General features: G+C 38.6%; 1 protein-coding gene across 2 annotated transcripts in view; it reads right to left on the bottom strand.

The window, feature by feature from the left end:
- Window positions 1–2: 2 nt before the first annotated feature.
- The window catches only part of RDX (radixin), a 74829-nt gene continuing 50144 nt past the window's right edge, over window positions 3–24687 (bottom strand). For both annotated transcript variants that reach the window (XM_028105802.2, XM_028105803.2), the window contains 4 exons: window positions 12073–12233; window positions 11121–11213; window positions 4719–4961; window positions 3–2615 (listed from right to left, as the gene is read on the bottom strand). In XM_028105802.2, coding sequence (XP_027961603.1) covers window positions 2451–2615; window positions 4719–4961; window positions 11121–11213; window positions 12073–12233 — 662 coding nt within the window. In that variant the 3' untranslated portion in view covers window positions 3–2450. The remainder of the gene's footprint in view (window positions 2616–4718; window positions 4962–11120; window positions 11214–12072; window positions 12234–24687) is intronic.

Raw genomic sequence — 24687 nt, 5'->3', positions numbered from 1 at the left:
CATGAGCTTTTGTCACTTTATTGTTAACCAATGAATGTTATCCAAAATTATAGATGTAACTGTAACTTAACTGTACAACACAAAATTATGCTATGGTAAAAGTCTGTTGGAATTTACCAAATACTCATTAATATATTTTACATTGCTATATGAACATGTGCTCTCAACTGCTAATAAGAGTTATAACTGGTTTAATCACTATGAAAACCCATATTGCAAATAGTTGCTCCTGCTTAGAAAAATTCACACAGCTTTAAAAATGGATTATATCCATTTTAATCCTAATCTACAAATAGATTATAAACAGCAAATATAACTGGTAGTTTTTCAACACTGATATCAAACTGATGTAGCAATGGTAGTGCACACAATTCAAAATGTAGAAAATTAATAAAAATCCAATGGAGGTCCAAGTTGTCACTTATTATGGCAATGGCTTTGATGCTTTGGAAAAGTGAACACTTATGCTTTAAAGCATGAAAAGCAGAGTTCACCATCTATTCTTCTAACGTGCTACAAGGAGAAATATCCTCTTCTGCAGTGTTTTGAAGCATGTGCACAACCACCATACAACAGTCACTTCAAGGTTATTAACCAGTTACCTTTTGTCCTACAAAGTCCAAAAAAATATATTAAATGAAACCTTTCCTTTTCATGTCTGCCCAGATTAATCCTTTTATAGTCAGCAAAATCAAAAAAGCACAAGAGATATTTTCAGACACAACCTGAATCTACTGTGCATGAAAAATGCTTAACAAAATGGCAATTTTAATAGATAAATGTAAATTTGAGTGTATAATACCAAATGAAAAGTAGCTGAACCACACAGAGAAAACAAGGCTTTCCTTATCTCCAAGTCTAGATGTTTTACAATAAAAAAAGTATTAGAACAAGTGAATATTAGAACATCTTTCAAACTGGAAAGATTTCTTAAGACATAACTGAACTCAATATAACCTAAAATTATAATTTCTAAAACAGGATTAACAAACCAAATTTAAGTATTTTTAGTTAGAGAATGAAAAAAATAAACAATGATTTAGAAACCAAATCTGCTAGAATGACTATGTAACAATTATATCAAGAAATGAAGGTAGAGACATTCATATGCTACAAGGGCAAATATCTCTCACACACTCACATGCACACACGTGCATGCGCACACGCACACACACCCACACACCCACACACACACACTCCCTCTCTCTCTCTTCCTCGGACATACAACACCCCTCCAGGAAGACAGTATACCAGCAAGAGCTTACAATTTTAATATAAATCAGAGTCCCACAATTAAGCTCAACAAAAAGGCAGTTAAAAATTTAGCACTCTAAGATATTCTGAAGGGAAAGAAATCTCAGAAATACTCCTTGCATGACTGAAAGTTCTGGTATGTATTAGAGAACACAGCGCTTGTACACGCCACTGGGTCGGAACAACCGGTCACCACAGGTGTAGTAGTGAGGTAGTATTACTGTTCCCTCTTTGGGACTCATGTTTTCATATGCTGCCCTTCCAGAAAGGTCCAGAGTTTTTTTTTTAAGTGATTATAATAAATTACCAACAAATGATTTTTTTTAAATTAAACATCTGTCTAAATCAGTCTATGAAAGAACGGATTTCTTAATCTTCCAGAGACAATTATTATCTGCAGGTGTTACATCAATAAATTCTACTAGGCTAACTATTACCTGCTGTCTACACCTTTGTGAACCAAAGGAAGACAGGAGATGAAACACCAATCAGTTCAGCTCTCAAAGATGACTGTAATTAAGTAAGCAAGTATCAAATACCCAATAATATAAATAAATTGGGACTTAAAAACATTAACCACCAGCTGCATGATACACTATTAAATATTCTAATCCTTTTCATGATTCATGGCCGTCTTCTACACAATTATCAAAGACTGTCAAACCTGTCGCCTACCCTTATTTTAACAACATCAGTGATCTGTATGATGGTAGAATTATGGCTATCAGCACAGTAAGATAGGAGAAGTGCACGCCGAGGAAATATGAGTGAGACAGAATGTGGAAATACACACAGGCAGAATATGGAAGGGGCAAAAGAAACCACAGCACTCTAAACACTCATTAAGTCACCATCATCCTTTGAACTGTACAAAGTGCTGAAATCACACATACACATTTGTCAGACATGATCCTTAGTGTTAATCTCCAACAGAAAAAAACAATGGAAACTGAAAATGTGACAGGAGGCGATGGAACGCTGTCCTCCACTCCCTGGCCCAAAAGGAAAAGAAAATCAAGCATGACATCACACTGCCTTAATGCTGAAGAGCTCCCCTCAAGTACGTCTTTAGCCACCACAGTCAACTGGTGTAAGTGCTTTGGCAAGGTGGGATGCGTTCCATCACATTTGCAAAGGCCTGCTTTTCTCTGTTGGTGGTTCAGCTTATGAAGAACATGTATGCAAAATAACAGCTCTCACATGGCTTCAAACTCATCAATCCGCTGCTTGGTGTTGCCTTGTCGAATCTGCCGCAGAGTCTTGTACTTATCACGGCCTGCCTTAACATTCTCAGCGTGAAGAACATCATTTTGCGTTTTCTTGGTTTCATCTCTGGCTTGGGCTAATTCTGAACTTAGTGCCTATATTTAAAAAAGAAAAAAAATGAATTATTTTTTTTGTAGATTTTAAAAAGTTTATGAAAAAAGTTTAAGGACAAAAATACACCACAAATCTTACATTTTCATATTCAAAATTCCCATTGTCACATCTTTTTCTTTAAAGTGTGTAACTCTGTTTTACTTGTAGTCAAAGTAGAGGTAGTGGTGAGGGAGGAATAACTCCATTGCCTTTCACTTCTACACTCAACAACCATGATGATTTTGTGTATTATTCTACATTTTTTTAATTTTCTCATACAATACTTGAAATGACTTACCCAAAAAAACGTTCAATAGAGACATTTCAGAATGCTATTTTAAGATCTAAAATAAAATCTATGCCACGAGAGAAACTTTCTCTGAAGTCTTAATGTATTTATGAAAACTCTCCCATCACTTTATTAATATTTGAAGATTTCACCAATTAAAAAATTAGAGAACTTATCTGAAAAAAGGTCTAATAAAGTTAAAAATTTTCTATTTTGATCTAATTATGTGCTTTTAATAAACTGACCTTTTGCCATTATAAAATGTGAACAAATAATTCAGATTAAGTAATGTCATACAGGAAGTCTATCGTTTTAAATGTAGACTTCACTAGTTAAAAACTAAATTTATTTGTCTTTTAAAGATAACATTAAAATAATTCCTACCTTTTAATGTTGAGTCAAGCTATAATTAAAGATTAACTTACCACTTAAGGCTTAATCGCCCAAAGCTAACAAACATTTGCTACAATGGAAGAAATGAAACAATGTGGCTGTAGGCCAAGCGCTCACAAACCAACCACAAGGCCAGCTACTGGTAAAGGCTTAAAAAAAAAATCAAATGTTCTTCTACAAAGAACTTCTCGGGGCACCTGGGTGGCTCAGTCGTTAAGCATCTGCCTTCAGCTCAGGTCATGATCCCAGGGTCCTGGGATCGAGCCCCACATCAGGCTCCCTGCTCGGCGGGAAGCCTACTTCTTCCTCTCCTGCTCCCCCTGCTTGTGTTCCCTCTCTCACTGTCAAAAAAATAAAATCTTAAAAAAAAAAAACTTCTCACACTCAATACCCAAAAAACAAATAATCCAGTCAATAAATGGGCAGAAGACATGAACAGACACTTCCCCAAAGAAGACATACAAATGACTAAAAGACACATGAAAAAATTTTCAACACCACTAGCCATCAAGGAAATACAAATCAAAACCACAATGAGATACCTAACCTTACACCAGTTAGAATGGCAAAAATTAATAAGACAGGAAACAACAAATGTTGGCGAGGATGTAGAGAAAGGGGAACCCTCTTACACTGTTGGCGGGAATGCAAACTGGTGCAGCCACTCTGGAAAACGGTATGGAGGTTCCTCAAGATGTTAAAAATAGAGGTACCCTACGACCCAGCAATTGCACTACTAGGTATTTACCCCAAAGACACAGATGTAGTGAAAAGAAGGGGCACCTGCACCCCAATGTTCATAGCAGCAATGTCCACAACAGCCAAACAGTGGAAAAGAGCTGAGATGCCCTTCAGCAGATGAATGGATAAAGAAGATGTGGTCCATATATACAACGGAGTATTACTCAGCCATCAGAAAGGATAAATACCCACCATTTGCATCAACATGGATGGAAATGGAGGGGATTATGCTAAGTGAAATAAGTCAAGCAGAGAAAGACAATTATCATATGGTTTCACTCATATGTGGAACAAAAGGAATAGTGCAGAGGACCACAGGGGAAGGGCGGGAAAAGTGAATGGGAAGAAATCAGAGAGAGAGACAAACCATGAGAGACTCTGGACTCCAGGAACTAAACTGAGGGTTGCTGAAGGGAGGGGCATAGAGTAACTGGGTGATGGATATTGAGGAGGGCACGTGATGTGATGAGCACTAGGTGTTACACGCAACTGATGAATTGCTGAACACTACATCAAAAACTAATGATGTACTATATGTTAGCTAACTGAACATAATGTATCTATAAATATATATATATAAATATTAAAAAATAAAATGTCCCTTCTTAATAAGTTTGTCTTAATAAATGGGGGAAATGCTAATCATATTATAAATGTGCACACAACTGCAAATTTTAAATACCTGGAGTTGCTTCTTAACACGCTCATTTTTTTGAGTTTCTGTTACACGTTCCTCTTCACTTCGATGGTTCATCACCCCATCATTTGATAATTCAGCGCTAGCTTCAGCATTATTCTCATCATGCTCATCGTGTTCATTTTCTGTTGGAGGAACGACTGGTGGTGGCGGAGGTGGAGGGGGGGCAGACATCACAGTTTTTAGTTCTTCTTTGGTCTTTTCCAAATCTTCCTGGGCTGCAAAAGCCTGAACATTAAAAATAAGTTTATCAGCAACTTCCTTTGAAAATTGGTAATTAAAAGAATCAAGTTATCCTTCCTTCCTAAAAGAAACTATATTTCAGGGTAATGAAAACAAGCCTTACTGATGAAAGCTCTGTTTTTATAAGGAACGCCAGCAAGTAGGAGTGGAAGAATTAAAATACATCACTTTGCAAAACCTAATAAAATTGTTAATTCTGCCAAGAATGATCAAATATTGCTAAAACTGTTATACAAATGGTTGATGAGAAATGTATTAGTAAAATGCCAAAGAATGCCACATCTAAGAGATCACATTTTAGCCACAAGGGGGAGCATGTCACTAGTCAATGGAGGAATCAGACCATCATTACTCTAATCCAGTGATCAATTAAAATCACTAATGGTAGGTTAACCAGATAGTAAGTGTCTTCTGAGATGATACAACAGGAAGTATCCAACATCACCAACTGCTTGGGTGCTATACTGTGTTCAGTTGCCTAGAAAAGTCCTGCTTTACACTGTTGTCCTGGTATAATTATTAATAATAATACCTTTCACTCACTCTAAAATATATTCTAGCCCTTCATCTGATATGTCATTTGCAAAAATCTTCTCCCATTCTGTCGGTTGTCTTTTGGTTTTGTTGACTTTCTTTTGCTGTGCAAAAGCTTTTTATCTTGATGAAGTCCCTACAGTTCATTCTTGCCCTTGCTTCCTTTGCCTTTGGCGATGTTTCTAGGAAGAAGTTGCTGCGGCTGAGGTCGAAGAGGTTGCTGCCTGTGTTCTCCTTTAGTATTTTGATGGACTCCTGTCTCACATTTAGGTCTTTCAACCATTTTCAGTCTATTTTTCTATGTGGCTAGTACCAAAAATCTAGAACTTAACCAAACTCAACACCCAAAGAACAAATGATCCAATCAAGAAATGGGCAGAAGACATGAACAGACATTTTTCCAAAGAAAACATCCAAATGGCCAACAGACCCATGAAAAAGTGCTCAACATCACTCGGCATCAGGGAAATCCAAATCCAAACCTCAATGAGATACCACCTCACACAAGTCAGAATGGCTAAAATTAACAAGTCAGGAAACGACAGATGTTGGCGGGGATGCAGAGAAAGGGGAACCCTCCTACACTGTTGGTGGGAATGCAAGCTGGTGCAACCACTCTGGAAAACAGTATGGAGGTTCCTCAAAAAGTTGAAAATAGAGGGGCGCCTGGGTGGCTCAGTTGGTTAAGCAACTGCCTTCGGCTCAGGTCATGATCCTGGAGTCCCAGGATCGAGTCCCGCATCGGGCTCCCTGCTCAGCGAGGAGCCTGCTTCTCCCTCTAACCCTCCTGCTCTCATGTTCTCTCTCTCTCATTCTCACTCTCTCAAAATAAATAAATCTAAAAAAATAAATAAATAAATAAAAAGTTGAAAATAGAGCTACCATACGTCCCAGCAATTGCACTACTGGGTATTTACCCCAAAGATACAAATGTAGGGATCCGAAGGGGTATGTGCACCCCATGTTTATAGCAGCAATGTCCACAATAGCCAAACTCTGAAAAGAGCCAAGATGTCCACTGACAGATGAATGGATAAATAAGATGCGGTGTGTATATACAGACAGACACACACACACACACACGAATATTATGCAGCCATCAGAAGGAGTGAAATCTTGCCATCTGCAATGACGTGGATGGAACTGGAGGGTATTATGCTGAGCGAAATAAGTCAGTCAGAGAAAGACATGTATCATATGATCTCACTGATATGAGGAATTCTTAATCTCAGGAAACAAACTGAGGGTTGCTGGAGGTGTGGGGGGTGGGAGGGATGGGGTGGCTGGGTGATAGACATGGGGGAGGGTATGTGCTACGGTGAGCGCTGTGAATTGTGTAAGACTGTTGAATCATAGACCTGTACCTCTGAAACAAACAATGCAATATATGTTAAAAAAAAAAAGAAGAAGAAGAAGAAGAAGATAGTAGGAAGGGAAAAATGAAGGGGGGGAATCGGAAGGGGAGACGAACCATGAGAGACTATGGACTCTGAAAAACAAACTGAGGGTTCTAGAGGGGAGGGGGTTGGGGGGATGGGTTAGCCCGGTGACGGGTATTAAAGAGGGCACATATTGAATGGAGCACTGGGCATTATATGCAAACAATGAATCATGGAACACTACATCAAAAACTAATGATGTAATGTATGGTGATTAACATAATCAAATTTAAAAAAATAAAATAAAATGGCAAAAAAATGTATATATTCTAATTTGGGTGATAAATTATATGGTGGTCTCACCTATGAGGCATCATAGCCAAAAACTTTTTAACTTGAATCCTTCAAGTTTTTATTTTATTATTATTTTTAATTCTTTAAAAAATTTTATTTATTTGACAGGAAGAGAGAGAGCACAAGCAGGGGGAGCTGCAGGCAGAGGGAGAGGGAGAAGCAGGCTCCCTGCTCAGCAGGGAGCCCCATGCGGAGCTCAATCCTAGGACTCTGGGATCATGACCTGAGCCGAAGGCAGACGCTTGACGGATTGAGCCACCCAGGCGCCCCGACTCCTGCAAGTTTTTAGGTCTACTTTCCAGTTTACAGGAAATATTGTTAAAGGACAAGCTGAATAACACCATGAGGAAGCAACTAGACAAATAAAGGAGAAGGGACAATCTGCAGGTCCTTCCAATAATTCAGTATCATAAAAAGACCTGTCCTACTTTAAAAGAGACTTACAGCAAACATATGCAATGCAAAGTCCAAAGGACATTGGCCTGGCAAATTAGCTATAAAAGATTTTGGGTCAATTTTGAATACATTCTGCCCAGGAATAAATCACACAAATATAATCAATTAATTTACAATGAAGCAGCCAAGAATATGCAATGGGGAAAGGACAGTCCCTTCAATGACTGGGTGTTGGGAAAACTGAACAGCCATACGCAAAAGAATGAAAACCAGACCACTATCTTACACCATACAAAATTAAGAACCCAAAATGATCACAGATTTGAACCTAAGACCTAAAATCCTACTCCTAAAAGAAAACATATAGAGCAAGCTACCTGACATTGGTCTTGGCAATGATTTTTTGGATTTGACACCAAAAGTAAAGTTAAAAAGCAAAAATAAGCAAGTGGGACTACATCAAACTAAAAAGCTTCTGCACAGCAAAGGCAACCATCAAAAATAAAAAAAGTCAACCTACTGAATGGGAGAAGATATTTACAAATCATACACCCAAATATATAAGGAACTCATATAACTTAACAGTTAAAAAATGATCTGATTAAAAAATGGGCAGAGGATCAGAATGTTTATTTTTCCATAGAAGACATACAGATGGCCAACAGGTACATGAAACAGGTGCTCAACATCACTAATCAACACGGAAATGCAAATCAAAACCACAATGAGCTACCACCTCAAAATGGCTCAAAATGGCTATTATCAAAAAGATAGGAAAAAGCAAGCGTTGTCAAGGATATGGAGAAAAGGGAACCTGTGTGCACTATTATTGAGTATGTAAATTGGTGCAGCCACTATGGAAAACACTACAGAGGTTCTTCAAAAAATTAAAAATAGAACTACCATTATTATCTAGCAATTCCACTTCTAGGTATTTATCCCCCAAAAATGAAAACATAATTTCAAAAGATATATACCATCATGTTCACTGCAGCCTTATTTACAATAGCCAAGATATGAAGTAACCTAAGCATCCACTGATGAATGAATGGGTCAAGAAAGTGTGGTGTACACATACACATGAATATTATTCAGCTATAAAAAAGAAAATCTTGCTGTGTCTACATGGATGGAACTTGAGGGCATTATGCAAAGTGAAATAAATCATAGACAAATACCATATGTTTACATGTAAATATAAAAAATTAAACAGAGCTCATGGATACAGACAACAAATTCCTTGTTATCAGAAGTGGGGGGTGGCAGGGAGGGTGGGGAGTGGGCAAATGGGAGAAGGGCTTAAAAAGTACCAACTCCCAGGGCACCTGGATGGCTCAGTCGGTTAAGTGTCTGACTTCGGCTCAAGTCATGATCTCATGGTCCTGGGATCAAGCCCCATGATGTGCTCCGTGCTCAATGGGGAGTCGGCTAGAGATTCTCTACCCTTCCCCCACTCGTGCTTGTTCTCTATGTCAAATAAATAAATAAAATCTTTAAAAAAAAAAAAAAAGGGTACAAACTCCCAGCTGTAAGATAAATAAGTCACGGGGATGTAATGTACAAATAGCATGGAGACTACATTTAATAATACTGCATAGTATATTTGAAAGTTGAAAGCTGCTAAGAGAGTAAATCTTAAAAGTCTTCATGGACAAGAAAAAAATTTTGTCATTATATTTGGTGATGGGTGTTAACTCATTTCACTATACAAGTATCAAACAATGAAGTCATTCACCTGAAATTAATGTTATACATCAATTATATCTGAATTTTAAAAATTTTACGAATATAGTCTAATATAGATGAGATGAAAAGTGACTAAAATGGTAGAGTATGTATAGTATGACCTCATTCTGAACACACAAATGTGTATTATACACACATGCAAACAGGAAAAGATTCTAGAAGGATCTGCACTAAGGTGTTAATAAAATAGTGATCCTGGCTTGTAGGAATGTGATTTTTCTTTTGTGTCACTTCCTCATTTCTATAATTCACAGGATTTGCCTATGTGGTGTTATTTTTAAAAGTTTATGTGTCTCGAAATTCTAATAAAGAAAGTGGTAATGGGTTGACAAGAGTTGTATTGTTTTGAGTTATATATACACACATACACATAATTCTCAATATATCAAAATTGCCCTATGAAGTTTAAACTGCTACAAAGAAAATTTAAGTAAGAGTGAAAGAAAACTGTATTCACATTCATTGCAGGAAAGTCAAATTATCAGAGTTGCATTGAAGAGTTAACGTTTATTTAAAGTTTGAATTAAAGTGATTTTTCACTTGTGTACTATTTCAGACAGTAGTGGCTTCATCTACTGAGGAACTTATATTAGAAATCTCAGGATAGGGCGCCTAGGTGGCTCAGTCAGTTAAGTGTCTGCCTTTGGCTCAAGTCATGATCCCAAGGTCCTGGGATCAAGCCCCTTGTCCGGCTCCCTGCTCAGCAGGGAATCAGCTTGCCCCTCTTCCCCAGGCTTGTGCTCTCTCTCGCTCACGCTAATAAATAAAATATTAAAAACAAAATCTCAGTATGTATCATCTTCATTGCATCCCTCTAATTTGACTTCTTCATACCCATTATTTGGTTGCCATGCCCTTTTGAGTCTACCACAAGATGTCTCTCAATAATCCCTGGTCCTCTTCATTCTCAGGTAATCCCATTAGACCAATCCATCCTCTACATTGATTGCTAAGTTATTTTTATAAAGCCCTACCTGATCATATTATAATCCTGTTTCAAAACCTTTTTTTTTTTTAAAGATTTTATTTATTTGACAGAGAAACAGCAAGAGAGGAAACAGAAGCAGGGGGAGTGGGAGAGGGAGAAGCAGGCTTCCCGCTGAGCAGGGAGCCCAGCCCGATGGGGGGCGCAATCCCAGGACCCTGGGATCATCACCTGAGCCGAAGGCAGACGCTTACGACTGAGCCACCTAGGCGCCCCCGTTTCAAAATCTTAAAAGCCCAAGGTCTACAGACACTCCCTATCATCTTGCAATTTATTTAAAGCCCTTCACAACTTAATTTCCTCTGTAACTTCCCAGCCACATCTCTCAAGACCTGAACCTATGCTCTAAAGATGTGCTTACTTACTGGTCGTTCTTCAAGTCGGCCATGTACTTTCCAACTTTCTATACTCATTCAGTTCCTTCTGTCTGGAATGATGACTTTTTCAGTCTCTAACCACTCTCAATCTTTTCTACCCCAAAACTGACTTTACTTATTCAAGATCCAACTTAAATTTACAAGGGTTTCCCCAAAACCTGCCTCATTCCCACAGAAATTAATCACCTCCTCTGTACTTAGCTTGCATCAACAGATCAGTAATCACTACAATACACACCCACTCATAAACACAGGTATCTCGTCCCTCTAAATTGTGACCAAATCTTCTATTTAGCTCTACAAACTCAGCATAGTGCTAGGTACAAAAACAGATATTCAATAAATGATACTGAGTGGAGAAACAAATGATCACCTTGTGCTGCCACTCAGTAGCTTCCTCCTCCTTTTTCTTCTTGGCTTCTTCTAGAAGTGCAATCTTGGCAGTGAATTCAGCAAGTTCTGCTGCCTAAAATAAAGAATATAATTACCAATACTAAAAAAAAATTTCAGAAATATTCTGTCAACAAAACTTTAATGTACACGTTTGGGCTGTTTTACATGACTCTCTTAGTCTTTCATTTTTAAAAAAGGTAGCATTTAAGATCATAAATATCTTATTTATAGTAGGTCTAATGAACTAGTAAGGAGACAAAATGAAAGCAGTTTTATTATTTTATAGATAAGCAGTTCTTCCTGTTTCAGTAGCAGGAACGTAAAACGTGGAATTCAGGTGCTATTTTTTAACTTTAATAAAGTACCTGCTAATCCTACAAGAGAAAAAAACTGCATTTTATATAATGCTTTATAGTTTAAAAAGTATGCTGTCAAATAATCTAATTGGATTCCCCAACAATCCCATCTGATGCCTTTATTCCTTTTTTCAAAGGGAAGGATCTGGGGCTCAGAAAGACCCAAGGACACATATCAAGTAAATGTCTGAACCAATATTTAATTCCAGGATCTTTTAAATGTCCTGCCTACTCAGTATCTGCTAGTCCACTAAACAAACACCCAATAAATTATGGCCTACATTTAAATTAGAAGATCTTGTCAATTTATCTTAAGTAAAACACATTAGTGACTATTGTAAAGTTTAAGTGAATCAGAAATCTTCTGTTAGCAATAGACTCCACTGATATTTTATTATTTTTAGGTGTTTTTTTTAAGGCAGAAATAAAATTTTTAGGTTTATTTCCACACTTTGTTATTAGATTACTTGTATCTTTGGTTTGCTTTCCAGAAGATCTAATATAGTTTTACAAGGTTTGCTTCATGCTTTTATCTAAATTTTTCTCCTTCTCTGAGACAGAACTAAGGTTCCTGACCAGTTGTTCCTGATTCTTCATCTGGTCGGCAGCTTGTTTTGCGATAGCAGACTTGGCTTCTTCAGCAGCTCGACGTTCCTTTTCAAGCCTTTCTGCTTCTTCCTTTGCTCGTTTTCGTTCCTGGTCCAGTTCCAGAGCTTTTCGAGTCTGTTCTTCTAGTTCTGTCAAATATATGTACGCCACCCCCAAACAACAGTTAATTCTAATTATTCTCATTATCAAGAGAAGCCAAAATGGTAACAAAGAATCTAATATAAAATCAGCACATCTGCAAATGAACACATACTTTGTTTTTAACTTGGCAAAAGCCTAATAAATACTTTTAAGTACTACACCATTAAAAAACTTGAAGAAATGAAAATTCTTTGTGATTCAACTTACGTCATGAAGCTAGAAATACATCTTTAGTTTTAAAAATATACTATCTCCAAAGTTTTGACCTAAAGAACTTGCCCTGTTTCAACTCTATAAAACAATACACTTCAAAACTTACATAACGTTTCACTTATTTAAACTAAATATCAGATAAGTAAACCCAAGACATTAAGATTGAAAACAATACTGAGTCAAAACAGGAATTCTGATATGAATTATGAACTAAATTATGAACTAAAACTTTGGAGTTATTGGTATATATCCATTCTTCAGGCATGAAGACAAAGTAAATATTTGGAGATAAATGACATCAATTTTAATCTTTAAGTGTACTGATCATAAAGTTATTGTTTTCTTATCCGGTGAGTTGAATGAGAAAGGAAAATATCAGCACAAAGCCAAAAATGTTTAAATAAGCTCAAAAGTACTAATTTTAAATATTATTCTGACAACTCTTGCTTAAAAACAAGACTTTGTGACAGAAGACATAAGAATGTCACCTATTAAGAGGGTATAATGTCCTACAAAGAATGATTCTCCCTTTCTGTATACTCCAGGAGGAGGAAAAACGAAAACTCTTTATGTCATCAGATTTGAAAGCTAACATACACACTTCTATCCACTCTTAATTTTGTTGGTCGTGGTCAAAATTAATTTAGTTAATTGCACTTAAGACTTTTGAGTCTTCGAGAGGGGTAGGAAGAAAAATGACTCTGGTTAAATTTTAAATTCTTGATAAAATAATGAAAAAATTGTATGTGCCTATCCGGCTATAAAGATGGAATGTACGTAACACTGGATGTTGCCACACCTAAACACTGGGATTATTAATTTTAGAATCTGACTTCTAAAACTGGCACATCAAGCTAACTTATCAAACTCTTCTTAGGATCATTCTTCCCAACTGGTTAATTAATATATAAAATAAAGCACACAAAACTCATGGCTGTATCATTCATCTAACAAGCAAACAAATAACAAAAGAAAATAAAAACACTGCTTCTTCTCTCATAATAAAAATTCCTTCTGTGCTCTTAAATAAAAAAGAAAGAGGAGAAAGATGGCAGAGGAGTAGGAGACCTAAATTTCACAGGGTCCCAGGAATTCAGCTAATTAAGGGATCAAAACATTCTGAACACCTAGGAACTCAAGAGGAGTTGAAGAAAAGAATTGGGGCAACACTCTAAACGGAAAAGCGACCACATTCGGGAAGGTAGCACGTGCGGAGAAGTGAATCTGAGGCGATATTCGGGAGGCCAGATGGCGGGGGAGGGGGCCTCCGTGGGCCGCTTCTGGCAAGTGATAGCAGAGCACAAAATCGGAACTTTTAGAAGTCGGCTCCGCTGAGGGACGTCGCTCCAGTGGCTGAGCGGGGGGTGGAACCCTCGCGGGACAGTGTGGTCTCAGGACCCTCGGGGTCACAGAAAGACCGGGGGTGCCTGAGTGCGGCAGAGCTCCCAGGGATCGGAGCGGGGAAGCCGGCTGCAGAGATGGAGCCGAGGCGCGGGCTCTCAGCTCGGGGTGGCCATAGACTGTGATCCGCGGCCCAGTCGGGCCACTGCTCCTCCAGCAGGGACCCCACAAGCAGCAGATCCGGGGAGACGCCCCTTCCTCCCACGGGAGGAGCGGCGCAGGAGCGCACCGCAGGGATCTGCTGGGTTTGGAGACTCCACACGGGGTCAGGTGCCAGAGATAGAAACGCTCGGTCACAGGCCGGGTGAGCGCGGAGTGCGGCCGGAGACCAGGGAGACGGGAGTGACTGCTTTTCTCTGGGGGCGCACTGAGGAGCGGGGCCTCGAGTTTTCGACTCCTCCGGGGCGGAGATTGGGAGGCCACCATTTTCACTCTCGTCCTCCAAAGCTGTACCAGAGCTTGCAGGGAACAAAAGCTCCCGAGAGCAAACCCGAGCAGCTTGCTTAGCCCGGACCAGCAAGGGCGGGGCAATTCCGCCTCCGGCAAAGACATTTGGGAACCACAGCAACAGGCCCCTCCCCCAGAAGATCAGCACGAACAGCCAGCCAAGACCAAGTTGACCGATCAAGGAGAACGGGAGAACTCCAGCGCTAGGGGAATACTGCACATAGAATTCATGGCTTTTTCCCCATGATTCAGTCTTTCAAAGTTAATTTTTTAAATTTTTTTTTGAATTTTTCTTTTTCCCTTTTTCAACCATCTTATCAATCCCTTTTTAAAAATTTTTTTTTCATTTTTACAGTCATATTCTATCTCTTCATAGTAGTTAACCTTATTTTTAGTATACATGTAAGTTGTTCTCTCTTTAAAACTTGGGGATACAGTTTCTTCTAACAGACCAAAATATACTCTAAAACTCTAGTGTATGGCTTTGTTCTACTCTCGAGCCTGATCACATTCTTTTTAAATTTCGCTTCTTCTTTTCAACCAACTTATCAATTCCTTTTATAGAATGTTTTATAATTTTCATCTTTACAGATATATTCCATCCCTTCATCATAGTTACCCTTATTTTTGTACATATATAAGCTTTCCTTTCTTTAAAATTTTGGGAGGCAGTTTCTTCTAACAGACCAAAATATGCCCAAAAGCTAGTGTGTGGCACTGATCTATGCACCAGCCTGATCACATTTGATCATATTCTTTTTTTTTTTTTATCTTTTTCCTTTTTTCTTTCTTTCCCTTTCTTTTCCTCTGGTTTCAGGTCTCTTCTGATTTGCTTAGTGTATATTTTTCTGTGGTGGTTGTTACCCTGTTAGCATTTTGTTCTCTCATTCATCTAGTCTCCTCTGGACAAAATGACAAGACAGAAAAATTCACCCCATAAGAAGAACAAGAAGCAGTACCAACTGCCAGGGACTTAATCAGTATGGACATTAGTAAGATGTCAGAAGTAGAGCTCAGAATGACGATTATAAAGATATATTAGAGAAACCCTTTCTGGAGAAATAAAAGAACTAAAATCTAACCAAGTCAAAATCAAAAAGGCTATTAATGAGGTGCAATAAAAAATGGAGGCTCTAACTGCTAGGACAAATGAAGCAAAAGAGAGAATTAGTGATAAAGAAAACCAAATGTTGGGGAATAAAGAAGCTGAGAAAAAGAAATAAACTACTGGATCACGAGGGCAGAATTCGAGAGATAAGTGATACCATAAGACGAAACAATATTAGAATAATTGGGATCCCAGAAGAAATAGAGAGAGGGGCAGAAGGTATATTTGAGCAAATTTTAGCAGAGAACTTCCCTAATTTGGGGAAGGAAAGAGGCATCAGAATCCAGGAGTCACAGAGAACTCCCCTCAAAATCAATAAAAATAGGCCAACACTCCAATATCTAATAGTAAAATTTACAAGTCTCAGAGACAAAGAGAAAATCCTGAAAGCAACTCGGGACAAGAGATCTGTAACCTACAATGGTAGAAACATTAGATTGGCAACAGACCTATCCACAGAGACCTGGCAGGCCAGAAAGAACTGGCATGATATCTTCAGAGCACTAAATGAGAAAAATATGCAGCCAAGAATACTATATCCAGCTAGGCTGTCATTGAAACTAGAAGGAGAGATAAAAAGCTTTCAGGACAAACAAAAACCAAAGGAATTTGCAAACACGAAACCAGCCCTACAAGTAATATTGAAAGGAGTCCTCTAAGTAAAGAGAGAACCTAAAAGTAACATAGACCAGAAAGGAACACAGACAATATACAGTGACAGTCGCCTTACAGGCAATACAATGGCACTAAATTCTTATCTTTCAGTAGTTACCCTGAATGTAAATGGGCTAAATGCCCCAATCAAAAGACACAGGCTATCAGACTGCATAAAAAAACAAGACTCATCGATATGCTGTCTGCAAGACACTCATTTTAGACCCAAAGACACCTCCAGATTCAAAGTGAAGCGGTGGAAAACCATTTACCATGCTAATGGACACCAAAAGAAAGCTGGGGTGGCAATCCTCATATCAGACAAATTAGATTTTAAACCAAAGACTACAAAAAGAGATGAGGAAGGACAGTATATCCTACTTAAAGGGTCTACCCAACAAGAAGATCTAACAATTGTAAATATCTATGCCCCTAACATGGGAGCAGCCAATTAATAACAAAAGCAAAGAAACACATTGACAACAATACAATAATAGTAGGGGACTTTAACACCCCCCTCACTGAAATGGACATGTCATCCAAGCAAAAGATCAACAAGAAAATAAAGACTTTATAAATGACACACTGGACCAAATGGACTTCACAGACATATTCAGAACATTCCATCCCAAAGCAACAGAATACACACTCTTCTCTAGTGCCCATGGAACATTCTTCAGAAGAGATCACATCCTAGATCACAAATCAGGTCTTAACCGTACCAAGAGATTGGGATCATTCCCTGCGTATTTTCAGACCACAATGCTTTGAAATTAGAACTCAATCACAAGAGGAAAGTCGGAAAGAACTCAAATACATGGAGGCTAAAGAGCATCCTACTAAAGAATGAATGGGTCAACCAGGAAATTAAAGAATTTAAAAAATTCATGGAAACCAATGAAAATGAAAACACAACTGTTCAAAATCTTTGGGATACAGCAAAGGCAGTCCTGAGAGGAAAGTATATAGCAATACAAGTCTTTCTCAAGGAACAAGAAAGGTCTCAAATATATAACCTAACCCTACACCTAAAGAGCTAAGGAAAGAACAAATAAAGCCTAAACACAGAAGGAGAAGAGAAATAATAAAGATCAGAGCAGAAATCAATGAAATAGAAACCAAAAGAACAGCAGAACAGATCAATGAAACTAGGAGCTGGTTCTTTGAAAGAATTATTAAGGTTGATAAATCCCTGCCAGACTTAGCAAAAAGAAAAGAGAAAGGACCCAAATAAATAAAATCATGAATGAAAGAGGAGAGATGACAAGCAACACCAAAGAAATACAAACAATTATAAGAACATATTATGGCAACTATATGTCAACAAATTAGATAATCTGGAAGAAATGGATGCATTCCTAGAGATGTATAAACTACCAAAACTGAACCAGGAAGAAATAGAAACCCTGAACAGACCTATAACCACTAACGAAATTGAAGCAGTCAGCAAAAATCTCCCAACAAAGGCCAGGGCCAGATGGCTTCCCAGGGGAATTCTACCAAACATTTCCACAAAAATTAATACCTATTCTTCTGAAACTGTTCCAAAAAATAGAAACAGAAGGAAAACTTCCAAACTCATTTTATGAGGCCACCATTATCTTGATCCCCAAACCAAAGACCCCATCAAAAAGGAGAATTACAGACCAATATCCCTGATGAACATGGATGCAAAAATTCTCACCAAAATACTAGCCAATAGGATCCAACAGTACATTAAAAGGATTATTCATCACGACCAAGTGGGATTTATCCCTGGGCTGCAAGGTTGGTTCCACATCCGCAAATCAATCAACGTGATACAATACATTAACAAAAGAAAGAACAAGAACCAGATGATCCTCTCAATTGATGCAGAAAAAGCATTTGACAAAGTACAGCATCCTTTCTTGATCAAAACTCTTCAGAGTATAGGGATAGAGTACATACCTCAATATCATAAAAGACATCTAAGAAAAACCCACAGCGAATATCATTCTCAATGGGGAAAAACTGAGAGCTTTCCCCCCAAGGTCAGGAACACGGCAGGGATGTCCACTCTCACCACTGCTATTCAACATAGTATTAGAAGTCCTAGCCACAGCAATCAGACAACAAAAAGAAATCAAAGGCATCCAAATCGGCAAAGAAGAAGTCAAACTCTCACTCTTTGCAGATGATATGATACTTTATGTGGAAAACCCAAAAGACTCCACCCCAAAACTGCTAGAACTCATACAGGAATTCAGTTAAGTGGCAGGATATAAAATCAACGCACAGAAATCAGTGGCATTCGTATACACCAACAACACAGAAGAAAGAGAAATCAAGGAGTCGATCCCATTTACAATTGCACCCAAAACCATAAGATACCTAGGAATAAATGTAACCAAAGAGGCAAAGAATCTGTACTCAGAAAACTATAAAATACTCATGAAAGAAACTGAGGAAGACAAAAAGAAGTGGAAAAACGTTCCATGCTCATGGGTTGGAAGAACAAATATTGTTAAGATGTCAATTCTACTTAGAGCAATCTACACATTCAATGCAATCCCCATCAAAATACCATCCACTTTTTTCAAAGAAATGGAACAAATAATCCTAAAATTTGTATGGAACCAGAAGAGACCCCGAATAGCCAGAGGAATATTGAAAAAGAAAAACAAAGCTGGCGGCATCACAATTCCAGACTTCAAGTTCTATTACAAAGCTGTCATCCTCAAGACAGTACGGTACTGGCACAAAAACAGCCACATAGATCAATGGAACAGAATAGAGAACCCAGAAATGGACCCTCAACTCTATGGTCAACTCATCTTGGACAAAGCAGGAAAGAATGTCCAATGGAAAAAATAGTCTTTTCAACAAATGGTACTGGGAAAATTGGACCATTTCCTTACACCACACACAAAAATAGACTCAAAATGGTTGAAAGACCTCAATGTGAGACAGGAGTCTATCAAAATTCTAAAGGAGAACCTGGACAGCAACCTCTCTGACCTCAGCCACAGCAATTTCTTCCTAGAAACATTGCCAAAGGCAAGGGAAGCAAGGGCAAAAATGAACTGTTGGGATTTCATCAAGATAAAAAGCTTTTACACAACAAAAGAAACAGTCAACAAAACCAAAAGACAACCGACAGAATGGGAGATATTTGCAAATAACATATCAGATAAAGGGCTAGTATCCAAAATCTATAAAGAACTTCTTAAACTCAACACCCAAAGAACAAATGATCCAATCAAGAAATGGGCAGAAGACATGAACAGACATTTTTCCAAAGAAAACATCCAAATGGCCAACAGACCCATGAAAAAGTGCTCAACATCGCTCGGCATCAGGGAAATCCAAATCCAAACCTCAATGAGATACCATCTCACACAAGTCAGAATGGCTAAAATTAACAAGTCAGGAAACAACAGATGTTGGCGGGGATGTGGAGAAAGGGGAACCCTCCCACCCTGTTGGTGGAAATGCAAGTGGTGCAGGCACTCTGGAAAACAGTATGGAGGTTCCTCAAAAAGTTGAAAATAGAGCTACCATACAAACCAGCAATTGCACTACTGGGTATTTACCCCAAAGATACAAATGTAGGGATCCGAAGGGGTACGTGCACCCCGATGTTTATAGCAGCAATATCCACAATAGCCAAACTATGGAAAGAGCCAAGATGTCCCCTGACAGATGAATGGATAAAGAAGATGTGTGTGGGGGGGGTGTGTACGTGTACACACACACACACACACACACACACACACACACACACACACACACACGGAATATTATGCAGCCATCAAAAAAAAAAAACCATGAAATCTTGCCACTTGCAATGACGTGGATGTAACTGGAGGGTATTATGCTGAGTGAAATAAGTCAATCAGAGAAAGACATGAATCAGATGATCTCAATGATATGGAGAATTCTTAATCTCAGAAAACAAACTGAGGGTTGCTGGAGTGGTGGGGGGTGGGAGGGATGGGGTGGCTGGGTGATAGACACTGGGGAGGGTATGTGCTATGGCGAGTGCTGTGAACTGTGTAAGACTGTTGAATCATAGACCTGTACCTCTGAAACAAATAATACATTATATGTTAAAAAAAAAAAAAGGAAGAGGATAGTAGGAAGGGAAAAATGAAGGGGGGTGGAAATCGGAGGGGGAGACAAACCATGACAGACTATGGACTCTGAGAAACAAACTGAGGGTTCTAGAGGGGAGGGGGGGTGGGGGCATGGGTTAGCCTGGTAATGGGTCTTAAAGAAGGCTCGTATTGAATGGAGCACTGAATGTTATACACAAACAATGAATCATGAACACTACAAAAAAGAAAGAAGGAAAGAAAAAGGTTTCAGTTTTAAAGTTAAATTTTCAATTAAATATTCCCCAATATTCGTTATTTTCTATCTACTTTTTTGCAATAAATATCATTTTGAAGAATGTAGACAAGGCAATGGCTCTCTTGTGATCTATTAAGAATTATACAAAAGTATAAATTATTTTAAATGTTGAAAAGAAAATGAAAACTTCAAACCTATTCTAGTCTCTTCCAGAAAGGAAGGTTTTGAAATGACTTCTTTCTCTCCTCCCCAGTTAAAGGAGTTAGAACAGAGACTGGAAAACTATGGCCCACTAAGCCAGTATCTTATTTTTATAAATAAAGTTTCACTGGAACTCGTACCCTCATTCAGTTCAATACCCTCATGTGTTTATGTACAGTACATGACTGCTTTCATTCTGCAACAGCAGAGCTGATAATTGCACCAGCGGCCATGTGGCCTGCAACACCTGAAGTATTATTACCTGGCCCTGTACAGAAAAGTTTACAAATCCCTGTATTAGAGTATTTCTATGAGGGGCACCTGGGTGGCTCAGTCGGTTCATCGTCTGCCTTCGGCTCAGGTCATGATCCCAGAGTCCTGGGATCAAGTCCCCCATCAGGCTCCTTTCTCAGCACGGATCCTGCTTCTCCCTCTGCCTGCTGCTTCCCCAGCTATGCTTTCTTTCTCTCTCTCTCTGACAAATCAATCAAAAAAAAAAAAAAAAAAACAACCCCAAAACAATAAAACCTAGTTATATATATAAAAAAAAAAGAATATTTCTATGAAACAAGTCTCCAAGACCTTGGATCCCATTAGAACACCTGTAGGGAAGGATTAGGATGAGGTAAGAAATATAAAGAATATCAGTATTTTGCCTCTCTGGTCCAGAAAGATCTAGGACCATCCCAGAAGAAGAAGAAAGGGGGGGGGGGGCAGAAGGTACACTGGAGCAAATTATACCAGAGAACTTCCCTAATGTGGGGAAGGAAACAGGCAACAAAATCCAGGAGGAACAGAGAACCCCTCTCAAAATCAATAAAAATAGGTCAACACCCCGACATCTAACATAAAGATCTAGGACCTACAATTTTTGAGGTCTGGCACATGGTAAGAGGGTACCAAGGAATATGGCTTCTTTTAGAAGATCACCTCTTTCAGGATGTAGATTAAAGGTTACAAGAATAAGCTGCTTCTCTCATTAACAGTACTGCATTGATGTAGATGCTTATGGTGTTTATAACAAGGAAGTTAAGCTCAAGCTAATAAAATTTGGGAAAGCCTCTCTTTCTCAATCAGGCTTGAACATAAATTTGATTTCTGACCGGTCTAAGACTTTGCAAGCCAGATGATCTCTTATGTTACCCTGAGGGCAAAGCTTAGAAACTATATAACTGCAAAAGAATTAGTAAAAAATACATAAATGAACTAAATATCCCAAAAGGATTATAGAGTTTTCTTCCTTTTCCCAGTCTAAGGTAATAGTTTACTAAGTATCACATTTTTTCCCTAGGTAAAGAATACTGTCATTTAAAAAAGCAAGGAAGTTCCACTGTCATTCATTCTTAGAATTCGGGGCGCCTGGGTGGCTCAGTCGTTAAGCATCTGCCTTTGGCTCAGGTCATAATCCCAGGGCCCTGGGATCGAGTCCTGCTCTGCAGGAAGCCTGCTTCTCCCTCTCCCTCTCCCACTGCCCCCTGCTTGTGTTCCTGCTCTCACTAACTCTGTCCAATAAATAAAGTCTTTAAAAAAAAATTCTTAGAATTCATAGAATTAAGAATGTGATTACCAATTACTCACTAAAAATGCAATTTTAAGATATCTGTCCTACATCCAAGCAATGGAGTGTTACGCCACCATACAAAAAAAATTAAGGAAGATCTCTTTGAGTATATACGTAGGACATTCAAGAGTGTATTAACTGAAAATAGCAGGGTGCAGGATACGTGCAGTATACTACATTTTATGTAAGGAAGAAGAGGAAACAAGAATATAGTTTTGTGTGTGTATTGTGTATTTGCTTACTTGTATACAAAAAAAAAAAAAAAAAAGAGGTATTTAGTATTCCCAGCAGAGTGGAACAGAAGCGGAGCAGAATCTAGCAGCCCAAGGCCTGCAGTACTGAACCAGGCTGAGAAGACACAGATTTCGATTTGGGGGCTAGCAAGGCATCCAAGGCTTGAGAGGCCAAGATCCTTAAAAGGAGTAACTTGAAAAGTAAGCTCTAAAATCTGCATGCTATTTCCCCTCAAGATGTTTGCCGGCTCCTAAAATATACACATATGGGGTGGGAAAGAGGTGAGCAGAAAGATCAACACTCTCTTGCAGCCAGGAGTCAAAGGCTGGCATTCAGGGCCCTCTAAGACAGAAGAGCACTAGTAAATAAGCAGTCCTTCAGAAGATACCCTCAAGGGTCTACGGAGTAGCAGGGAGGGAAAAACCAGAAAGAGAACAACCTTAACAAAGCCTGAAACCCTGCTCAACTCCACCAGTGATGTGCACATATTCTGCCTGTCAAAAGAAAATTAAATCATCTCTCAAGTTAAGTAACATCATCCCAGGTGTCCCTAATGTTTCAAACTCAATGTTGGGCAAGCAACCAAAATTACCAGGCATACGGGAAGATGGGACCAAATGACCCCTTCCAACACCCCTAAAGCCCCCCAAAACAAAGACTACTGTATGGGCCCAAAGACTATCCAGATATTGCAGTTAGCAAACGTGTTAACATAACTATGATAGATACTGCTTATCTAGGAAAGCTGAAGAAAAAGCAGAGAATGAGGAAAGATGCAAAGTCCAGAGGAACACAATAATGCAGAAGCAGATCTTCAGGTATCTTACAAACCCTCTGCAGAGATGTCAAGGGCAAGGGTCCCCTATATAATCACAGAAGTTCAAGTTACCGATATTTTCCTTATGGTTATGCTATCTTCTAGAACTTCATTCTCCCTTCAACATTTAGGTCCACAATCCATAGCCCCCCATAAACAAACATAAAATTCGGGAAGCCTTTGACAGGGACACAGATTACTAATTTTATTTTAGCCAAACACTGAGCGAGTAGAACCATGTATTCAAGCACCATCCCCCCAAAAGGGGATATTTATAACCACCAAACAACCAGTAAAACTGCAAATGTGTAAACGTGAGGGAAAGAAATTCTGAAAAGGCTACACTTATAGGGGCCGGGGGCGGGGAAGGGGAGCCCAACAGAAAAGCTAGAAATAAATGCCAACTTGAAAGATCAGTCAGAGTTATGGAGCTTGTCACCACATTCGGTCACTGTTAACACATCCTCAACCCACAGAAGTGTGCAGCGAAGACATCCCAAGAGCTAATAAGCTTCCTCTCTTGGACTATCCATCTCCAGAACTTCCTTTCCAGAAGAGGATTGTGAATAGAAGATGGGAGGAAAGGAAAAGTACAGGTAATATGGCAAAAAGAAAGAGAAACCACCAACCCAGGAATGATCCAGGAGGTGCATCACCTCGCAATACCACAGGAGAGAGTTTGTGCTGTGAAATATGCACAGAACATCCAGACTGTTGACTCCCACTGCGAGGGACAGTCTTGACAGATAATAAACTCTTCTGGAGCTGTGGCTCCCTATAATAACTTTTTCAAGTAATTATTTTCCTTTTCTCAACTTCAGAATAATTTATAAAAGTATGCAATGTGTGACCATTAACAATTAATGTCATAAAAGATAATGTCTAGAAGCCTAAGAGCTTACCCTTATCTTTAAAACATGCTTCCTACTGTATATGACATGTACTTTCTTGTATGCCTATTACTCACTTATGAAACACGTCAGCTTCAATTCTAGATAAAACTGGTAACTGAACAGCGTGGCACTGACAATAAAATCGACAAAATAGGTGAGTGGAACAGAATAGTCCAGAAGCAGACCTACATACATACCATCTTCTGGATTTGTGACAAAGGTGATGGCTGTAGTTCAATGGGGAAAGGATAGTCCTTGTAATAAATGGGTCTGGGTCAACTGAAAATATATATGGGAAGAAATAACACGGACTCCTACAAAAATCATTTACATATGGATTACAGACCTAAAGTGAAAGGTAAAGCAGTATCTAGAAGGTAGTAAAAAATAATACATTCACAAGGGAAAGAGGGAAAGAGTGATAAGTGGAACTTAAAGAACTTGTCTTCATTAAAAGAAACTTATATTGAGAGAGAAAAAAGGTAAACCATGGAGAGATTTTCTTTTAACAATACAGATTAAGAAAAAAAAGAAAATCCAATTTTTTTAAATAGGCAAAAGGCATGAAAAGGCACTTTACAGATGCTATAAGCATTTG

This window comes from Eumetopias jubatus, unplaced genomic scaffold, assembly GCF_037043125.1.
Source record: "Eumetopias jubatus isolate StellerSeaLion01/CBP00866 unplaced genomic scaffold, mEumJub1_p1.0 scaffold_13, whole genome shotgun sequence".
Classification (NCBI taxonomy): domain Eukaryota; kingdom Metazoa; phylum Chordata; class Mammalia; order Carnivora; family Otariidae; genus Eumetopias; species Eumetopias jubatus.
This window is presented reverse-complemented; position numbering and strand designations above follow the sequence as displayed.